This window comes from Cydia amplana, chromosome 5 (genome assembly GCF_948474715.1).
Source record: "Cydia amplana chromosome 5, ilCydAmpl1.1, whole genome shotgun sequence".
NCBI lineage: Eukaryota > Metazoa > Arthropoda > Insecta > Lepidoptera > Tortricidae > Cydia > Cydia amplana.
In genome coordinates, this window is record NC_086073.1 from 18778648 (window position 1) to 18798273 (window position 19626).

Genomic DNA, 19626 nt, shown 5'->3' on the forward strand with positions numbered 1-19626 from the left:
GCCACCGTTTACTGGCACTCTCCGTCCTCACGATGTCCTGAACAGGTACATACTGCAGTACGGCGCGCCAGCAGTCCTCGTTCAGGTAATCCAGTATTGTATAACTCATTATTTGCTTATGAGAGCAATCTGAGCAATGCAAATGAGAGACAACGATTTCCACGCAAATTATTGCTTAAATTAGTGAAAACGGAAACTTTTTTAACTTTTACCCTCAGTTTTATATTCAGTTTCAGTTTAACATCACTGTCAAAAATCTGTCAAAAAGCTAAAACGTTTAATGGCAACACTTGACACGTCCCTTATGGCTCCTCTACACGATTCTTCAGGGGTCTACACATATATATTATACTACTCTTTGGTCTACACGTTCTTTACCAATATCATTAAGCCAATTTAGACTCTCGTGCGAGCCACGAGACGAGCCGCGAGCCGCGCCACGAGACGCGAGTCCACCGCTTACACTCGCGTTCGGCTTGTCATTCGGTTATAAACCTTATGCCGTGCCGTTAGTGTTTAAATTATAATTAGCTCGACGAGCTTGCGAGCCACGAGACGAGCCGCGAGCCCACCGCTTACACTCGCGTCTCGTGGCGCGGCTCGCGGCTCGTCTCGTGGCTCGCGCGAGAGTTAAACTCGACTAAACTAGAGTCTAAACCGAGTGTGACAAGAGAAAGTGACAAGCCGAACGCGAGTGTAAACGGTGGACTCGCGTCTCGTGGCTCGGCTCGCGGCTCGTCTCGTGGCTCGCGCGAGAGTCTAAATCGACTATTAAACGGCTATTTAGAGTCAGACCGAGAAAATTCTGCAGCGATTTTGATTAGAGATGCACCGGATAACCGGTTACTATCCGGTATCCGGCCTATCCGGCCTGTTTTTTAGTATCCGGCCGGATACCGGATAGTGACCTACTATCCGGCCGGATACCGGATAGTAAAATTAACACATTTTGGGTTAAAAAATGGAATCTAATAAACAGTCACGGTCATCATGCTAACCACACAGTACATAGAAATGAATACGTAACCAATGTCACACAATACACTTATTTGATTACACAAAAATACGCGCGCGCACTTGTAACTATATACGAACTTACTACGTAATGACATGATAAAACTCGTTACGATCCTAGAATTGTGTCCGCGCGAACGTTCACTACGAAACAGGTCGAAACCTGCACGACGCGCACCTGCAAAACTCAAAATATAGGTATAGTTCCGCCGGCCGAATATCCGGCGGCCGGATACCGGATATTCGGCCAGTGTCTAGGCCGGATATCCGGTATCCGGTATCCGGCCAAACAACTATCCGTTGCATCTCTAATTTTGATAGCCCACGCAGTGCAAGTGTAATTTTAAACGTCAAACTTCTATGAAATTATGACGTGTAAATAACACTTGCACTGCGTGGGCTATCAAAATCGCTGCAGAATTTTCTTGGTCTAACTCTAACGCACGCTCGAACTAAACTACGGATTTAAGAAACGTCCGCCGTACATTTAGTATGGATGGAGTGGTGGAGGAAACTGACAGAACGGGATAGAAGTCTAGTTCTGGTCTGTACCTTTCAGTAGGAATAGCATATTGTTTGCCCTTGTCACAGTCTTACTTTTTTTTAATTCCCCACCATAAATTTAGTATGGTTTATGGTGGGAACGGGCAACAAATAACTCGATCAATCATTTTGTCGCATTGCGTATGTTCGTATGTCCTGTCCCTCACGGACGCACGCGTATAGCTTATCTATAGGATTCTACCATCCATGTAAAATTGATATAAAAATATTTTTTACAACAGCAACATTAACCATGTGTCAGTGTCACTGTCAGAACTGACACAAATCGCGATCGCGCTGCACCGCACCCGATCGCTTCCATCATTGGTTTGGATTATGAATATGATGAATAGTTTGTTTATATACTGCTAGGCTAGAGGGTACAACTATTCATCGCTAAATTAACTGTTTACATACATAATTATCCAGAAACTCGTGGATTTCCTTCCTCATCCAAAATGGGCCAGGGCAAGAGCCAATTCACTGAGGAGGAGCTTCAAGATTACGAGGTAATGTTGAGACCATCTTAGGTTTGTATTTGGGTCAATTGTATGAATCAGAAATGTAAAGTGTTTTCCTTAATTAAAAGTTCTTTGACCTAGATGAAATAAACTATCTAAAAATTCACGACGTGATAATAAATAACATTGACTCATGGCAAATAAAGATTGTATTGACATCTTTAAAATTGAATTTGTTTTAGGACCTCACTTACTTTACGAAGAAGGAAGTGTTATAGTAAGTATAAATCCACACGTACGATTCTACATTTGTGACGTTCTCAAACAAAAGGCACATCATTTGTTGACTTGTGGATGCAATGTGCAATAATGCTTATTGGAAATTAACTAGGATTTCCTTTTGTTTGATTATGGCGCTTTGCTATGGGCTTTCATTTGTCTGCTCCTGTTTATTATAATACTTGGTATATTTAGCATAAACATTGAAAAACAGCAATGCACCATCAAGCATTGAAAACATAAAGTTGCAAGTCTTTTTTTATATTTACAATATAAACTTACATGTGACATGCAAGATATTGTTTAACAAAACACAAGTTAAAACCTTATAAATTCATCTAAAGGGCAGCCTTTGAACAAAACAATTATCAATTTCTAGAAAACAAAACTAAAAAAAGAAATATTGAAAAGTGCAGAATGAACATTTATTGCAAAAACTTAAACGCCTGAGTGAAAGGGGCCTTGACCCCGGCTCCGGGTTCTTCCTGATGCAAAGGCTGTCCATCGCAATACAACGCGGCAACGCAGCGAACGTGATGGGCACCTTTGCGTCAGGGACAGCCCAGGACGGATTTTAGTAAGTATTTATTTTTTATATTTTTAGTTTGTATTTATATTTAAGTTTTTGCAATAAGTGCAGAATTCCATTTCAGTGCCCACACTCGGTTCAAAGCCCTGGCTCCGGAGAAGGTTGGCCACAACAAGAACGCCAAGCTCCCGATGGCCAAGATACTCCAGTACCCAGAGCTCCGAGTCAACCCGTTCCGAGACCGGATCTGCAAAGTGTTCAGCTCGAGCAGCGATGGAGACTGCACTTTTGAGGACTTCTTGGATATGATGTCGGTGTTCAGTGATAATGCTCCGAAAGCGGTGAAGGCTGAGCATGCTTTTAGGATTTTTGGTAAATTTATATTTTTCAATTTCAAGCATTTCATATTTTAATTTAACATAAAGTTTTTACATATTTTTTACCAGCAAACATTTTCGTGACATTTGGTGATATTTGGCTTGACTGGAATTGACGCCCCCATTATTCAAATAATATACCTATTATAAATAAATAATAATCCTGCCTCTAAAAATCTTTCTGCTGAGGAATTGAGCTATAGTCCATTAGACCCCCACACTGGACCAAAGAGGATTTGAGACTTCACATACCTTCCAATTTCTTACATCCACGCAGGTTTCCTTACGATGTTTTTCTTCACCGGAGCCACTGCTAAATAATCGCGATTATTTAAATTTTACGAAATACATTAAAAAAGGGGGCCGCTGCCGCTCGCTACGTACTGTATCTTGTATTAAAGTACCTTTTGAATACATCAAACTAGTTTCTATGTTTCTGAATTCGTCAATCTATGCGTCCAAAGTTAAAACGGCCGTTTTCATTTTGACGATTGACGAATCCAGCAACATAGAAACTAGTTTGATGTATTCAAAAGGTACTTTTTTTAAATATCTTTCGTTAAATTTAAATAATCACGATTATTTAGCAGTGGCGCTAGTGTGCACGTTGATGGGCTCTTAAATTTATCAAATGACATGCCATACAGTTCGGAATAACTCATTGGTAAAGTACGGACGCTAAGCACGAAGACTTCGTACATTGTCCCGCCTATTCCTATCTGTATCGCACGCGCATAATTACATTGCTGTCCCGCTCGCCCAGTGGCACTGACCGCCGCCATCGTCGGGGATTCGAACCCTGGACCATGAAGATAAATTTATCCGATGAATTAATTACTATTGGACAAAAGCCCTTTTTCTAAATCGTTCTATAACGTTCTAGATTTCGACGGCGACGACATGATCGGCGTCTCCGACCTTCGCGAAGTAATCGAGCGGCTCTGCGGCCCCGAGCTACAGCTGACCGACTCGGAGCTGCAGCAGCTGGTGCAGAACGTTCTGGAAGAAGCCGACTTGGATGACGATGGCGCGCTCAGCTTTGCCGAGTTTGAGCATATTATTGATAAGAGCTCGGATTTTACGCAGTGAGTATACCTATACCAATACTACCTAGTCACGCTAAACTAATAGATAGACGGTGCCGCCCTTCCACACATCGTTTGAAACCCCTTTTCTACCCTACCTATCGTCGGGGATAGTGCAATACCGCGTAACTAGCAAATGCAGTAAGGACCAATTTCTTTGTTTCATTGTTTGAATTTAGAACTTTATCGACTTTGTCAGTTACGCGGTATTGCACTATCCCCGACGCTATGTATTACCTACCCCTTTGCCTATGTAATGATTGTTTTGATTCTTATTACTATATTAAATGGTGATTATTTTTTTTATAAAAAAAATAGGATAGGTTCGTTAGGTTGCTTCAGAAAGAGGGGGTTGACTGAAGTAGCATGACAAATACGAACATTTTCGAGAAAGTACGATGGAAAATAATTATGCACTACATCTGTATGTAAGCTTCTGGATAGATTTGTCAAAAATAATAAAGGTTGGTGAAAACCCTTTTCCGATTCCAAGAGCCACGCCTATCGGAGATTCATCATGAAATGTATCGGTTATAATTGATAATAAATTGTTTTTTTTTTGCAGAACGTTCCGGATACGACTGTAACGAAACAGCATCGAAAAATGTCTTCCAAAAATGTTGTCAACTTAAACTATTATCACCTACTTTAAGAATAGTAAAATAAGCGCTCGTATCGCGCGGATCCGAGGAAACTATTTGAGAAAATTAATTGCGTAAAAAAACATACAGTATAGATGAACTGAAAACACACAAATCAAAATATTTTGATTTATTCCAAAGTTGTGAGTTAATTGAATGTTATATTATAATTATAACACATACTATTCCGACTCTACCAGTCTACATGACAGTTTGAATCTCAAAACTATTTATAGGTAGTTTATAAGGCATTATTGTAAGTCAGGTAAGGTATAAAATATATCATGAACATATAAAAAAATTCAGAAGTAATATACGTGCGAAATTAAAAGATATTATTATGTCTAGTTTTAGGTCTGCAATCAATGTATGTAAAGTTATAATTATATTAATGTTATTTTTATTTCTAATGCCAAATATACATGTTTATACAGTAATAAATGTAGTTTAGTACATCTCTTCCCATTTAGAAAAACACTATACTTGTCGCGTCGAATGATGGAACCTGTGGTCCCTACTAGGGCTTGCAAATATTCGAAACTTTCAGATATTCGAATATTCGACTTTTTCTGACGACGTATTCGAATATTCGAATAATTATTCGAATATTATAAAAAATAAGAAAAGGAACGAGAAATCGGTTTATTATCGTTTTATTCAAAAGCTTTTTTCACATATTGCTAAAACTAAGGATATTTGGCAGAAATCCACTTAATTGACTAGATTTTATCATCCTACTATTTATAAGATGCCCACATTTATAAAAACAAGTAAAACGCCAAAATTAGACGTATTCAATATTTCTAGACAAAACTTATTATAAATGCGTCGTTGCGTGAAATAATATAACTTTAACCATCCAAACACCTAGTATGTAAGATATTTTTTTTAGTAGGTAATTATTTTCCGATTTAAATTAACTTGTAATCACTCAGAGGCCTGTAAAAAGGCCTTTAATTTCATTGTATTTTGAATCTGTATTAACTTTATTTGTTTTGGCAAGTTATTATTCCTAATGGTCGGCTAATTATATAATATTGGAATATTTAAGGGAAAAAGTTAGTTGAGTACTGGGTGGATTATTCGTCAGCTAAAGGTGCATGGTTAGATTACCAAGTTGGGCAGGTTTGGTATGATTAAATTTGAGAATTGCAATAAGTGGCAAGGTTTATACTTCAAAAATTCGCTTAACGTACGCTTGTACTGAATAAACAGAATGACCCTTTAACTTAAAACTTACGCACCGTAAAAATAACATACTTTTTATTTCATTTTCTTTTAAATTGAGTTAGGTTTCACTGTATTCACGAAGTCTATCGAGAGGAATACAGTAAAAATATTATTTCCTTCGTATTTGGATACCTACCGTTCCTCATTCACTGTAAATACCCGTAAAACACACAGAAACTGTAACTACAGCGGATTACATAGATTTTTTTATAGTAATAAAAAATATTCGAATATTCGAAACCTGAGCGGCCGAATATTCGAATATCAAAACAGGTCGAATATTCGACAAATTCGAATATTCGAATTGCAAGCCCTAGTCCCTACCTATGAATCCTATGATAGATAGGATAGAATTATCTGATCATTATTAAGTATATAAGCTGTGAAGTAACATCTTTAACATCAAGGAAATAAATAAAAGAATAGCCAGCGGGTGGAAAAAGTATTGGTCACTTAAAGAAATTATGAAGAGCAAAGATTTAAGCGTCAACATCAAAAAGAAAACATTCAACACCTGCGTTCTACCTTGCCTAACGTATGGCTGTGAGACCTGGTCTCTTACCGAAAACCATCGCGAGACACTTGCAAGGTGTCAAAGGGCAATGGAGCGTAGTATGTTAGGGATCAAACTATCAGATAAGATCAGAAACTCAGAAATAAGAAATAAAACAAAGATTACCGACATACTTGCTCGCATTGACCATCTAAAGTGGGGATGGACAGGCCACATGCTACGCTGCCCAATAGAAAAATGGAGCAAACAGATTACTCTATGGTACCCCAGAGGCTGTACTAGAAAGCAAGCACATCCATTCACAAGATGGAAAGACGACATCCGTCTGACTCTGGGGCCATACTGGATGAGGGTTGCTGCAGACAGATCCCAATGGAGACAGTTGGAGGAGGCCTATGCCTTACGGCACACCGAACTAAGAGATATATTATAAAAAATAAAAACATTTGTATATTCAATTGTAACTTGATATCGTTCGGAATAAATGGCTATATTATATTATAATATTATTATAAACATCTTTGTTGACTTATTTGGGAAAAAACCATTTTCTCCAATTCTTTTTTAAATTAAGCCCAATCAAAAGTGGAAAGCATTTACAAATAAAAAAAATAAGTCATGTGTAACCAACATATAAACATAATGGTATACTCTTGTGTAATATATAAATAACTGAACACAACATTAAAAATAATTTGCTATTTATCAGCATACTGTTCCCCACCGCATATTTTATTAGTCAGTTTTGTATCATAAAACATTGGAATGGCAGGTTTTAAAATTAACTGCTAAGTGGCAGGCAACAATATGCAGGCAGGCTGAATATGTATGGTAACATTGACAACCGGGACTGATATTGTATACAAAAGCAGTGTTGCGAACGCAACCTTTATATTTGTATAAAATCTCAACACCTGTATTCCTAATGCAGTAGCTAAACGCGGCGGTCGGGCTCGGTTAGTATTCGGAAGCTTTTTCTTAAGCAGCAATAGGAGCGCTCCACATACTTTGTATCGCAGCCAATTAGAGGCACCTAAATTTAAACCACCTTTTGTACTGATTAAATATTGCAAATCACTACATTTAACCGTTTTGGCAAGAACCCTTTGTAACCAGCACTTAGTAATTATATTATATTAGTTTACTTTAAATCAAAGCTTTTTTATTTGAGTCGTCGAGCTCCTGACCTGCACGCAGTAATTAGACGTTTACTTTGCATAATTGAGGATTAGTTCCTTGCATATAAAATGCTGATAAGTAAAAAAAGTATTTTATTCAACTTAGAATACAGACTAAGTAAATATAAAAGATTTCATTTGTAAAAAGTTGATCTTATTTCTAATTCTGAAGGTATCCAGGGAGCTTCATTCTCATAAAGATCCAGGTTGTGAAGAAGGAGACCAGGATACACAGGAACGCTACTGAGATGAGTAGGATTCTGTTCAGTTTAGGTGTAGACGGGTTATGTGTCCGGTCGAGGATGATGAAGCCTAGGCCCCCCATGGAGAAGAGGAACGAGGAAGCTAGGCCTTCCATGATGTACTGGCCGTTCACTCTGTTCGGCATGAAGGCCACGGGGCGGCTGTGGCCGTGCTCGTCGGTCGTTGAGCCGACGCTAGGCGGTTCCACTATCACATCATAGATTATACCTGAAATATAAATAAATGTCTTTACTATAATAATTTAAGGGTTTTTTGAACTTTACAAATAAACAAGTCGTTAGATAATTTAGTAGTTTCGTCCAGAGAGATAATAAATTGAGTTAATGAGAAGCTTCTAGCGTCCTAACCTGACACTTCGAGCTACAAAACTCTTCAAAATTGCAAGCACTTTAAATAAAATAAGACTGTAACTAAACTAAAACTTAATGGACGAAAGATTGAATAGGGATTTAACACAAGTTTCTCTCAGTAAGATAGTCTTATTGGAAAATAAATAGAAAACAAGACGCCGCTAACCTCCAGTCACCAAAAAGTATGAGAGTAGCACCAATGAGAAAGTAGTCATCGCCGATGGAGCCTGAAGCCATGACGGCTTTTTAATTTTGATATTAGGGATTTCTAATACCGAAAACGGTATTGCGAATAAGCTTTCCATTTCTAATGTTTGTGACGAAAAACCGAAAACGAGCCAGGGAGACTCCAACCGTTGACGTAGCTGACAGTGACAACGGCGCGCAGCACCGCGTCACAATGGTAGATGCGAAGTTTGATGTAGAATGAAACGCAAATAAATAAAAAGGTAGCTAAATATTAACATTGTTATTGTGTAGGATTATAAATTTTGTGAAAATGAATAATGAATCATCTTTTGCTATAGATGCAGGTATAATTTAAATAAAAGAAATTTTCTTTGTTTTACTTATGTATCCCGTATTTATCAAAATCACGTGCGTGTAAAGGAGTGCTATGAATATTGTGACCAATCAGAACGAGGCAATGGCATTAAATGTCAGTTTCTCATTGGACCAGCTTATACGGTCGATAATTCTTTCACAAAACAACCAATCACAGAAATTTGATTTCCCAAATTTGACACTTCTATGAAGTATTCAGAAAAAAACGCAACTGTCAAAATTATTCGATTGCAGTAAAATTGGTTGAACAAATGTTCGTCCCCATTTTATTTCGTTGGAACGTACCTTGCCGCGGCAGCTGGGCCTTATATTGTTATTGAAATCCGTACAATGTGTGAAATCTATTATTAAAAGTGCGTGTCTCGTGTGAACTTCTGTTAGTGCAATACAGTGTTAAAATTTGTAGCGATGGCTAAGTGAGAATATTTCGCACAAAATGAACTGGACTCTGGATTTCTCACTGATATTAAGATGAAGGGCGGCTTGTGTGTTATTTACACGTCGCTGCTGACAATTTCAGTGCTGTCGAGGTAATTTTTGGATTGATTTTCGGTGCTTGCGTAACATAATATGTAATTTCGTTGTTACCTTGGCTTTTTTGTTTTCAGTTGCGCGTTGTTTATGCTGGTGGTGTCGGAAGGCCACCTGGGGGATGAAGGGAGCGTGGACCTCTCTGGGCTGCACAACGTCAGTCAGAAGCGCAGTGCTGTAAGTGAGGAGGACCAGGCTCCGGACCCTGGGCCGAGGGATGAGCCCCCAGCTGAGAGCTTGGAGATGCTGATCGCTGATTCGTTGTCCCTGAATTCGGTGACAACAGATGGGTAAGTGCTTTTTCTGAATTACAGTCGCTATGAAAGTGAGAGTGGAATGTAGTTCATAAAAATCAACCTACAGTGAACAAAAAATAAGTTGTATATAATTGAGGAATAAAGTGTCTTCATAAATTTAAACGATTTCTTTTTGTAACAAATGTTATTGATACAAAATGTATGGCCATGTTTTATTACACATTGCAATTAATTAATTAACACAAAAAAAATTAAATTCCAAAGCACATGACTAATTAAATTGCAGTAGGTACAATAAATGAAATATGATGCAAAAATTTAGACCACCCATTTGTTCTACTTAAAAATATTGATAGATTTGCTTAATCATCGTTGAACACAAACATTGAACTTCATACTCTACTACTATTATTATGCGTCTGTGGAATTTGTATAAATATGGTTTATACCTAGTGATTCATTGATACACAGGAAATGCCCACCTTGGCATATTAATGACGTATTACTTAATGAAAATAATGTTTATTACCATCTTTTTACCTTGTTAAAAGGAGTGTTTTGTTAAATGAGTGTTTCTTTTATTTTTTGCCATTTTTATTTATTATGACCTTTTTTGCCACTTTTGTGTTATTTCTACTCAGAATCACGAGCACTTTCGATCCTAATAGGGTAAAAAAATGTCCCAGAATTTTTTTCCTATTGTGTTACAATTTACCCATATACTTTGTAAGGTGGTAACGAAAAGGAAAGTTTGAAAAATGTATGGAAATTTTAGGACACTTTTTTCTCCTATAAGGATGAAAAGCGCTCGCGATCCTGACTAGAAATAACACAAAAGTGGCAAAAAATTTCACAATTTATAAAAATGGCAAAAAATAAAAGAAACACTCAAATAATATAATGAAGTGTAGGCATAGTTAGAATAGGAAGCCTAAGTAATATCCAAACACCTTAAAAATGTTAATTATATGTAATCCATACTAATATTATAAATGTGTGTCTGTCTGTCTGTCTGTCTTTTACCTCTTTACGCTTAAACCGCTGAACCGATTTAGTTGAAATTTGGTATGGAGATAGTTTGAGTCCCGGGGAAGGACATAGGGACTAGTTTTTATCCCAAAAATCATCCTTTAGGGGGGTGAAAAGGGCGGTGGAAGTTTGTATGGGGAATTGTTAAAAAGCAAACTGGGTAAAAATAAGCTACCCAAATTACTAACTCCACGCAGATGAAGTCGCGGGCAAAAGCTAGTGTAATATAAATAGTTTCTCAACAAAGCAATGTTGAAAGACAGGTAATTAGTGTCAGTTTCAGGGCCATATGAATGACCTAGCGTTACTCAATTAGATGTATTCTTTAATTTCAATGTTTGAAAGAATTATTGGTAAATTTATTTTTGTTTAGAATTCTTGAGGTACATTGTGTAGTATTTTCTATATCTGATACATGAGTGTAAACCAATTCCTCATCCTCAGCATAGAGAAAAAAATACATAGAGTGCTCACTCCATACATCAGTTTTAGTACCAAAAAGACTATTAGCATCTAGCATCGAGTAGCGGAACTATCAGTACTGCTACTTGACAATAGATGTAGCCACCAACCGGAAAGTCTTATGCTGTTGAGATAAGACTTTCCGGTCGGTGCTACATCTATTGTCAAGTAGCAGTACTGATAGTTCCGCTACTCGATGCTAGATGTAGACACTGAAATTAATAGTCTGAACTGATGTATGGAGTGAGCACTCTATGTATTTTTTTCTCTATGTCCTCAGTTAATCATTAATTTCTTTGTCTTCAAACAATGCACACTCAAAACAACACATAAAATATAGACGAAACTAGGACTGACTGTTGTTATGTCAAATGTCACTACTTTCAGTAACAGATACATTAGCAGAGTGCAGACTATAAAGTTTCAAGCATTATTATGCCAAGAAATTAAATATTGAAAATCCTTTGTATTCCACCTGTTCAATTTCATGGTCTAATGTGCATTGCGTGTTGCTCTCTCATTAAGTAAAATGTGAGACGCTAATACACGTTGGACCAAGAAATTCGACAGGTGGAATACCACCCTAAGTAGGTAATTGCAGATCAGGAACGACAGAACCAAATGTCATGTTCAGGAGAATTCTCATAATGGTCATTTAAAAAGCTTTTTTTTTTTAAATCTTAATTTTTAAAGGGGTTTTGTCACACAGTGACTATGTCACCCCTAAAAAAAATTAAGCTTTTCGAGAAATGTTTTACTAAGTATATTGAATGTAAATTCGTAATGTTTGTTAGAATATTTATAATTTATACACTTATTGTTCTCAGCCCTAGTAGCACGGTCGCATTTTTATCATTTATCACCATGCCTGTCACGTTCTAACAAGTATGTAAGTGCGAAAGTGACGGGCTTAGTGATAGTGGATAAAAATGGAACCGTGCTGAGCCCGCAGGACCTTGAACTGACCGAAACCCGAGCGCATTTTCACAATGGTTGCAAAACCTGTCAGACGTCAACTCCATTATATAATACTAGCTAACCGCCCCGGCTTTGCACGGGTTAACAAATTATACATAAACCTTCCTCTTGAATCACTCTATCTATTAAAAAAACCGCATCAAAATCCGTTGCGTAGTTTTAAAGATCTAAGCATACATACATAGGGACAGACAGACAGCGGGAAGCGACTCTGTTTTATACTATGTAGTGAATAGTGAATTATAGTGATACCTATTTATAGTCAGTTCTAATCACTATCGTCAACAAATTCAATGGTCGAACGGACATCCCGTGAGTTGCGAAAATAGCGATACCGAATAGGTAACAAATGACAATCGCATCGCATACAGTCAAGTACGGATACCATCAGTTTGGCACTGACATAAACGCTATCGAGAACGTAATTTACTTTCTATATATCTCGTTTGCACTAATATGCGAGTACGAGTGGTACGAGCGAGATGTATAGAAAGTAAATTACGTTCTCGACGGCGTTTATGTCAGTGCCAAACTGATGGAAGCCGTATAGGGCTCATTTAGACGGTGCGAGAACTTGCATGCCAGATGAGCGTTTTCCAAAAAAAGTGTACATTTCATTCATGTCTTCAAAATATTTTTTTTATGTATGAGGCGTGAATGTACAAATGATTCTGAGTAAAATGAGCCCAAGAAGTCAATATTTTGAAGACATGAATGAAATGTACACTTTTTTTGGAAAACGCTCAGTTTCATTACATTGCGTAATTTGATCGGTCGGCTGAATTGATGTAACCTCAATGGTCCGCAATGTAACTAAAATAGCAGGCGAGTTCGCGCGCCGTCTAAATGAGCTCTTATCAAAAGTCTAGAGCCCATACCATGAGTCATTGACAGTGTCAAAACTGACATAAACGCTTTCGAGAACGTAATTTACTTTCTATACATCTCGCTTGCCCTAATATGCGAGTACGAGCGAGACGCATAGAAAGTAAATTGCGTTCTCGATGGCGTTTATGTCAGTGTCAAACTGGTGGTAGTGGTATAGGTCGCATGTGTTCGTTTCTCGCTTTGACTCTTACACTCTCCTACGTCAATTCGAAATCTCAGAGAAGAATAATGTCGAGTGAAAGAGACATCTACTCTTTTCTAAGCTCTGCTGCTCCTTTGAAAAGTGACATTATAGTGTGCCGCCTTTCATAAGGATCTGTATATTACAACGCGCACATGCACGTCCACGCACATGCAACCAATGTGCACAAGCCTTAAGACCGTCTCATCTTACAATCCTGTCTCAGCACTCTCATCGTTATCCCGATTGAGTCCTCGGTGCGGCTTCTAATCCTCCGTCTTTCTCCTCTCCATTCCGCATGTTCACCGGCTTCCTCTTTTATGATTTTGTAACACCATTGGCACCATTAATCCCTCGCAACATCAAACCACCAAGGTTTTCCTCTTTTACCGGGCCAGGCGGAGGCGGGATAGCCGGACATTTCTTACCTATGTAACTCGCTGCTTTACCCCCCATGTCAGTGGCCCCTGACTTCGGCAGGCGTGTCTCACTCCGCGATTTCGTCGCTTTGCTACAGGTAGCTAAAAGTACATCCGTTCCACCCCAATTATGGGGAAAGCCATAAGCCGCGCGTGGCGCTGTCGCCACCTAGCGGCCATATCTGTGCTGATCGTAACAGACGCGTTTTGTTAGAGAGTGAGTCTTCTGTACTTAATACTATTATATTTTATTCTGTGACTTCGGGCAAATTCGGCTCCGTTCGGCTCAGCATTGCTCCGAGCAATTATTAGGGTTGACACAACTAGACGTCCCTTTGCGTGCACGACCACAGATAAGATAATGACTTGGATTTTGACAATCCTAAATAGCCGAAAGGGATAGTGCCATAAGTTAGAAAGAGATATCATGATTCGACCCTCGCTGTCAAACTTCGGTTTTCTAGAAAGTGTCCTTTACTGTAGTAGGTACTATTACTTATTCTGGGCCCATGTCTCGATATCTTAGATTTCAAAAATGTGATATCACGTGTTTGGCGCCACGCCATCGGTTCAATTTACCTAGCAACAGGTATTTTAACTGTCTTCAAAAATCGAATGTTATTCAACCCACCTATCCATCCAGTTATTCGGTGGGCGTCATTTGACGTCATCACGCGTATCGTTTTGACGAGCCAGCCATGTGATCTTATGACTGATTTGCGTTGACCTAGTGCGTTTTGTTACCTTGTCGCTTTCATTAGTGAAACATGCGAGACTAAATCAGTACGGGTACGCAGTTTTGTTAGTGCGACATAGTCGTAATTGTATATTAAGTGGACTTATTGAGACTAATTCCTTTTGAATATGTAGTATTGCGACTCTTATTTTAAAAATGATATTCTGAAATAACATAAAAGTTGTCATGAACATATTAAGTAACATATATCTATGTCTGATACTAATTTTGATTGCTAGAAATTGTAACACAAACAAATAAGAGCCAATACAAAATTTACATACAAAACTTGTACTCGCTCCATTATCTTTATGAGCAATTTTTTTGTAACGAATACTAACTAGTACCAGACACAAACACATGTTTACGTATAACGTGAATGTTTCATGTTATTTCAGCTTGTCGTTTTAATATGGGATCGTAACTACATAGTTGGCTAGTGGCTGTTCAGGGGCGGGCCCGTGTGACACAATGATTTGCCATGTTACTAGTCTATTAAGTTGGTTAGCTGTCTAGACTAGGCTAGTAGGTTGTTTGTCAGACGATGCCGTTTGGCATCTAGCCATAATTGCCAACTTCGAATATAAAATTCACGTTTCCCATGTTTTATAGGCAATAAACAGGGCGGACGTTGTAGCAGTTTTGGCCGCCTTTCCGCCCTAAATTTTCGTTTATTTTCTAGTGTATAATCAGATTAGTAAATCAGGTTAATTAGGTAACTGCCATACGCGTCACGTCCTTGACATTGTAGATCTTTTAGTGGAATGCCCTTACTTTACTGTTACAATATATTTAATCTACAACTTTATCTACTATCCGATACATGAGCGCATCTTCGATATACAATGTCAGCAAAGTACCAACCCCCACGAGTTGTGATACTGCTGATATAAGATAACTTAGATAACACCTCTATTGCGCACTATTTGCACATCTATCCATTGTGCGTTTGTTTTGATATGAATCGGTTGTCGGTTGTACCGACCTGTAGGTATTCTCTTGAATTAAATTGCCGAAGTGTCGAGAAATCGTTATTCAGCACACAATTATCACGCCCCGCCCGGAAAACGCGCCTGTGTGACGAAGCCTTTATGAGCATTTGGAAAGCGCTGTTATTTGTTATTTGGTATATCGGGTAATTGGGTATGCGCGAAATTCGTGGCTTGGGAATTAAATGCGATGATTTTCGATTGAGTTGGCTAAAATGAGAACTTTTAATAGACACTAATAGACTACTTTTTAGGGTTCCGTACCCAAAGGGTAAAAAACGGGACCCTATTACTAAGACTTCGCTGTCCGTCCGTCCGTCCGTCCGTCTGTCACCAGGCTGTATCTCATGAACCGCGATAGATAGACAGTTGAAATTTTCACAAATGATGTATCTCTGTTCCCGCTATAACAACAATTACTAAGAATAAAATAAAATAAATATTTAAGGGGGCTCCCATACAACAAACACGATTTTTTTGCTCTATTTTTTGTTGATGGTGCGGAACCCTCCGTGCGCGAGTCCGACTCGCACTTGGCCGGTTTTTTTATAATACATCGGTGACAACAAGTAAGCTATACTTATATACAGCCCGTTTACCGAAGCATGCCTATGGACGCTTGCGAAGGTGCGATTCTAGGTCCAGGCGTGGGACAACCGCGATTCCCTTAGAAACCTGCCTCTTTTTTTGAAGAACTCAGTAGTCTCTTGAAGTCTTGAGAAAACCTCGAAGTGAACTTTATGTTAAAGCGTCAACGTTCATTTTGTAACTAAACAACTTTGTGATACAATCGTGTCCATACCACGGTCCATTGGCCGATATCTTCGTAGATTGTGAGGCAAAATATTTGGATACGTTTTTACGTATGACTCATATCGTATATCGTATTTTGACCAAAATCCCCTGTGATCAGTGTTGGCCGTAATGTGTAATTCTAATTAACAATTAATCATTTCCATTAACCATTAAATCCACAATTAGTCAATTGCATTACGCATCAATTTAAATTAAGTTAATTAGAATTGAATTTTGAGACGTTTAATTACATTGATTGTCAATCTAAATTAACGTTTAATGCAATTAAATCAATTTTTTCATAAACTAATAATTAATGTTACTATTGCTTAGAAACTTGGAGCTAGGTATTAAAATTAAAAATAAGCATATGAATACAAGCTTCAGTGAATTATCAGGTCGTGATATTTTAAAATGAGACAACAAAATGACCCGGAAACCTGGCAGTAGGTACCTACTGGAACTCAGGTTTGGTGCAACATAGACACACGCCGTTTAGGCTATTCGACTCGTCACAATGAGCACTTGGGAGAGCAGTACCCAAGATGGAGCTGATGCTGAACCTTGGCTGTACCTAGTGGAACTCAGGTTTGGTGCAACATAGACACACGCCGTTTTGGTCATCCGACTCGTCTTGATGAGCGCTTGGGAGAGCAGTACCCAAGATAGAGCTGATGCTGAACCCTGGCAGTACCTAATGGAACTCAGGTTTGGTGCAACATAGACAAACGCCGTTTTAGTCATCCGACTCGTCTTGATGAGCACTTGGGAGAGCAGTACCCAAGATAGAGCTGATGCTGAACCCTGGCAGTACCTAATGGAACTCAGGTTTGGTGCAACATAGACAAACGCCGTTTTGGTCATCCGACTCGTCTTGATGAGCACTTGGGAGAGCAGTACCCAAGATAGAGCTGATGCTGAACCCTGGCAGTACCTAATGGACCTCAGGTTTGGTGCAACATAGACAAACGCCGTTTTGGTCATCCGACTCGTCTTGATGAGCACTTGGGAGAGCAGTACCCAAGACAGAGCTGATGCTGAACCCTGGCAGTACCTAATGGAACTCAGGTTTGGTGCAACATAGACAAACGCCGGTTTGGTCATCCGACTCGTCTTGATGAGCACTTGGGAGAGCAGTACCCAAGATAGAGCTGATGCTGAACCCTGGCAGTACCTAATGGAACTCAGGTTTGGTGCAACATAGACAAACGCCGTTTTGGTCATCCGACTCGTCTTGATGAGCACTTGGGAGAGCAGTACCTAAGATAGAGCTGATGCTGAACCCTGGCAGTACCTAGTGGAACTCAGGTTTGGTGCAACATAGACACACGCCGTTTTGGTCATCCGACTCGTCTTGATGAGCACTTGGGAGAGCAGTACCCAAGATAGAGCTGATGCTGAACCCTGGCAGTACCTAATGGAACTCAGGTTTGGTGCAACATAGACACACGCCGTTTTGGTCATCCGACTTGTCTTGATGAGCACTTGGGAGAGCAGTACCCAAGATAGAGCTGATGCTGAACAGCTGGCTGTACCTAGTGGAACTCAGGTTTGGTGCAACATAGAAACACGTCGTTTTGGTCATCCGACTCGTCTTGATGAGCACTTGAGAGACCGTACCCAAGATAGAGCTGATGCTGAACCCTGGCTGTACCTAGTGGAACTCAGGTTTGGTGCAACATAGACACACGTCGTTTTGGTCATCCGACTTGTCTTGATGAGCACTTGGGAGAGCAGTACCCAAGATAGAGCTGATGCTGAACCCTGACAGTACCTAATGGACCTCAGGTTTGGTGCAACATAGACAAACGCCGTTTTGGTCATCCGACTCGTCTTGATGAGCACTTGGGAGAGCAGTACCCAAGATAGAGCTGATGCTGAACCCTGGCAGTACCTAATGGAACTCAGGTTTGGTGCAACATAGACAAACGCCGTTTTGGTCATCCGACTCGTCTTGATGAGTACTTGGGAGAGCAGTGCCCAAGATAGAGCTGATGCTAAACCCTGGCAGTACCTAATGGAACTCAGGTCTGGTGCAACATAGACAAACGCCGTTTTGGTCATCCGACTCGTCTTGATGAGCACTTGAGAGAGCAGTACCCAAGATAGAGCTGATGCTGAACCCTGGCGGTACCTAGTGGAACTCAGGTTTGATGCAACATAGACACACGCCGTTTTGGTCATCCTACTCGTCTTGATGAGCACTTGAGAGAGCAGTGCCCAAGATAGAGCTGATGCTAAACCCTGGCAGTACCTAATGGAACTCAGTTCTGGTGCAACATAGACAAACGCCGTTTTGGTCATCCGACTCGTCTTGATGAGCACTTGGGAGAGCAGTACCCAAGATAGAGCTGATGCTGAACCCTGGCGGTACCTAGTGGAACTCAGGTTTGATGCAACATAGACACACGCCGTTTTGGTCATCCTACTCGTCTTGATGAGCACTTGGGAGAGCAGTACCCAAGATAGAGCTGATGCTGAACTCTGGCAGTACCTAATGGAACTCAGGTTTGGTGCAAAATAGACAAACGCCGTTTTGGTCATCCGTCACATCTTGACGAGCACTTGGGAGAGCAGTACCCAAGATAGAGCTGATGCTGAAGCCTGGCAGTACTTGCAGGTTCAAGATGTGACGGATGACCTAAATAGCGTGAGCCTATGTTGCACCAAACCTGAGTTCCACTAGGTATAGCCAGGGTTCAGCATCAGCTCTATCTTGGGTACTGCTCTCCCAAGTGCTCATCAAGACGAGTCGGATGACCAAAACGGCGTTTGTCTATGTTGCACCAAACCTGAGGTCCATTAGGTACTGCCAGGGTTCAGCATCAGCTCTATCTTGGGTACTGCTCTCCCAAATGCTCATCAAGACAAGTCGGATGACCAAAACGACGTGTGTCTATGTTGCACCAAACCTGAGTTCCACTAGGTACAGCCAGGGTTCAGCATCAGCTCTATCTTGGGTACTGCTCTTCCAAGTGCTCATCAAGAGGAGTCGGATGACTAAAACGGCATGTGTCTATGTTGCACCAAACCTGAGTTCCACTAGGTATAGCCAGAGTTCAGCATCAGCTCTATCTTGGGTACGGTCTCTCAAGTGCTCATCAAGACGAGTCGGATGACCAAAACGACGTGTTTCTATGTTGCACCAAACCTGAGTTCCACTAGGTACAGCCAGCTGTTCAGCATCAGCTCTGTCTTGGGTACTGCTCTCCCAAGTGCTCATCAAGACAAGTCGGATGACCAAAACGGCGTGTGTCTATGTTGCACCAAACCTGACTTCCACTAGGTACAGCCAGGGTTCAGCATTAGCTCTATCTTAGGTACTGCTCTCC

General features: G+C 39.9%; 3 protein-coding genes across 3 annotated transcripts in view; 2 read left to right on the forward strand and 1 right to left on the reverse strand.

Annotated features, from left to right (window-relative positions):
• The first annotated feature begins 1935 nt into the window (after positions 1–1935).
• LOC134648522 (calcium and integrin-binding protein 1-like) lies at positions 1936–4965 on the forward strand. The gene is made up of 5 exons (XM_063503044.1): positions 1936–2066; positions 2261–2295; positions 2951–3198; positions 4087–4288; positions 4854–4965. Exons 1-5 carry the CDS (start codon positions 2016–2018, stop codon positions 4873–4875), a joined length of 558 nt encoding a protein of 185 aa, XP_063359114.1. The 5' UTR covers positions 1936–2015; the 3' UTR covers positions 4876–4965.
• Positions 4966–7933: 2968 nt separating this feature from the next.
• LOC134648524 (oligosaccharyltransferase complex subunit ostc-A) lies at positions 7934–8813 on the reverse strand. Its single transcript, XM_063503045.1, has 2 exons — positions 8632–8813; positions 7934–8322 (listed from the first exon to the last, which is right to left on the reverse strand). The coding sequence occupies exons 1-2, from the start codon at positions 8768–8770 to the stop codon at positions 8012–8014; spliced, it is 450 nt and encodes a 149-aa protein (XP_063359115.1). The 5' UTR covers positions 8771–8813; the 3' UTR covers positions 7934–8011.
• Positions 8814–9259: 446 nt separating this feature from the next.
• Positions 9260–19626, forward strand: part of LOC134648311 (SUN domain-containing ossification factor) — an 80180-nt gene continuing 69813 nt past the window's right edge. Inside the window, exons 1-2 of the mRNA XM_063502803.1 lie at positions 9260–9559; positions 9638–9850. Of these exons, the coding sequence (XP_063358873.1) occupies positions 9501–9559; positions 9638–9850 (272 nt within the window). The 5' untranslated portion in view covers positions 9260–9500. The remainder of the gene's footprint in view (positions 9560–9637; positions 9851–19626) is intronic.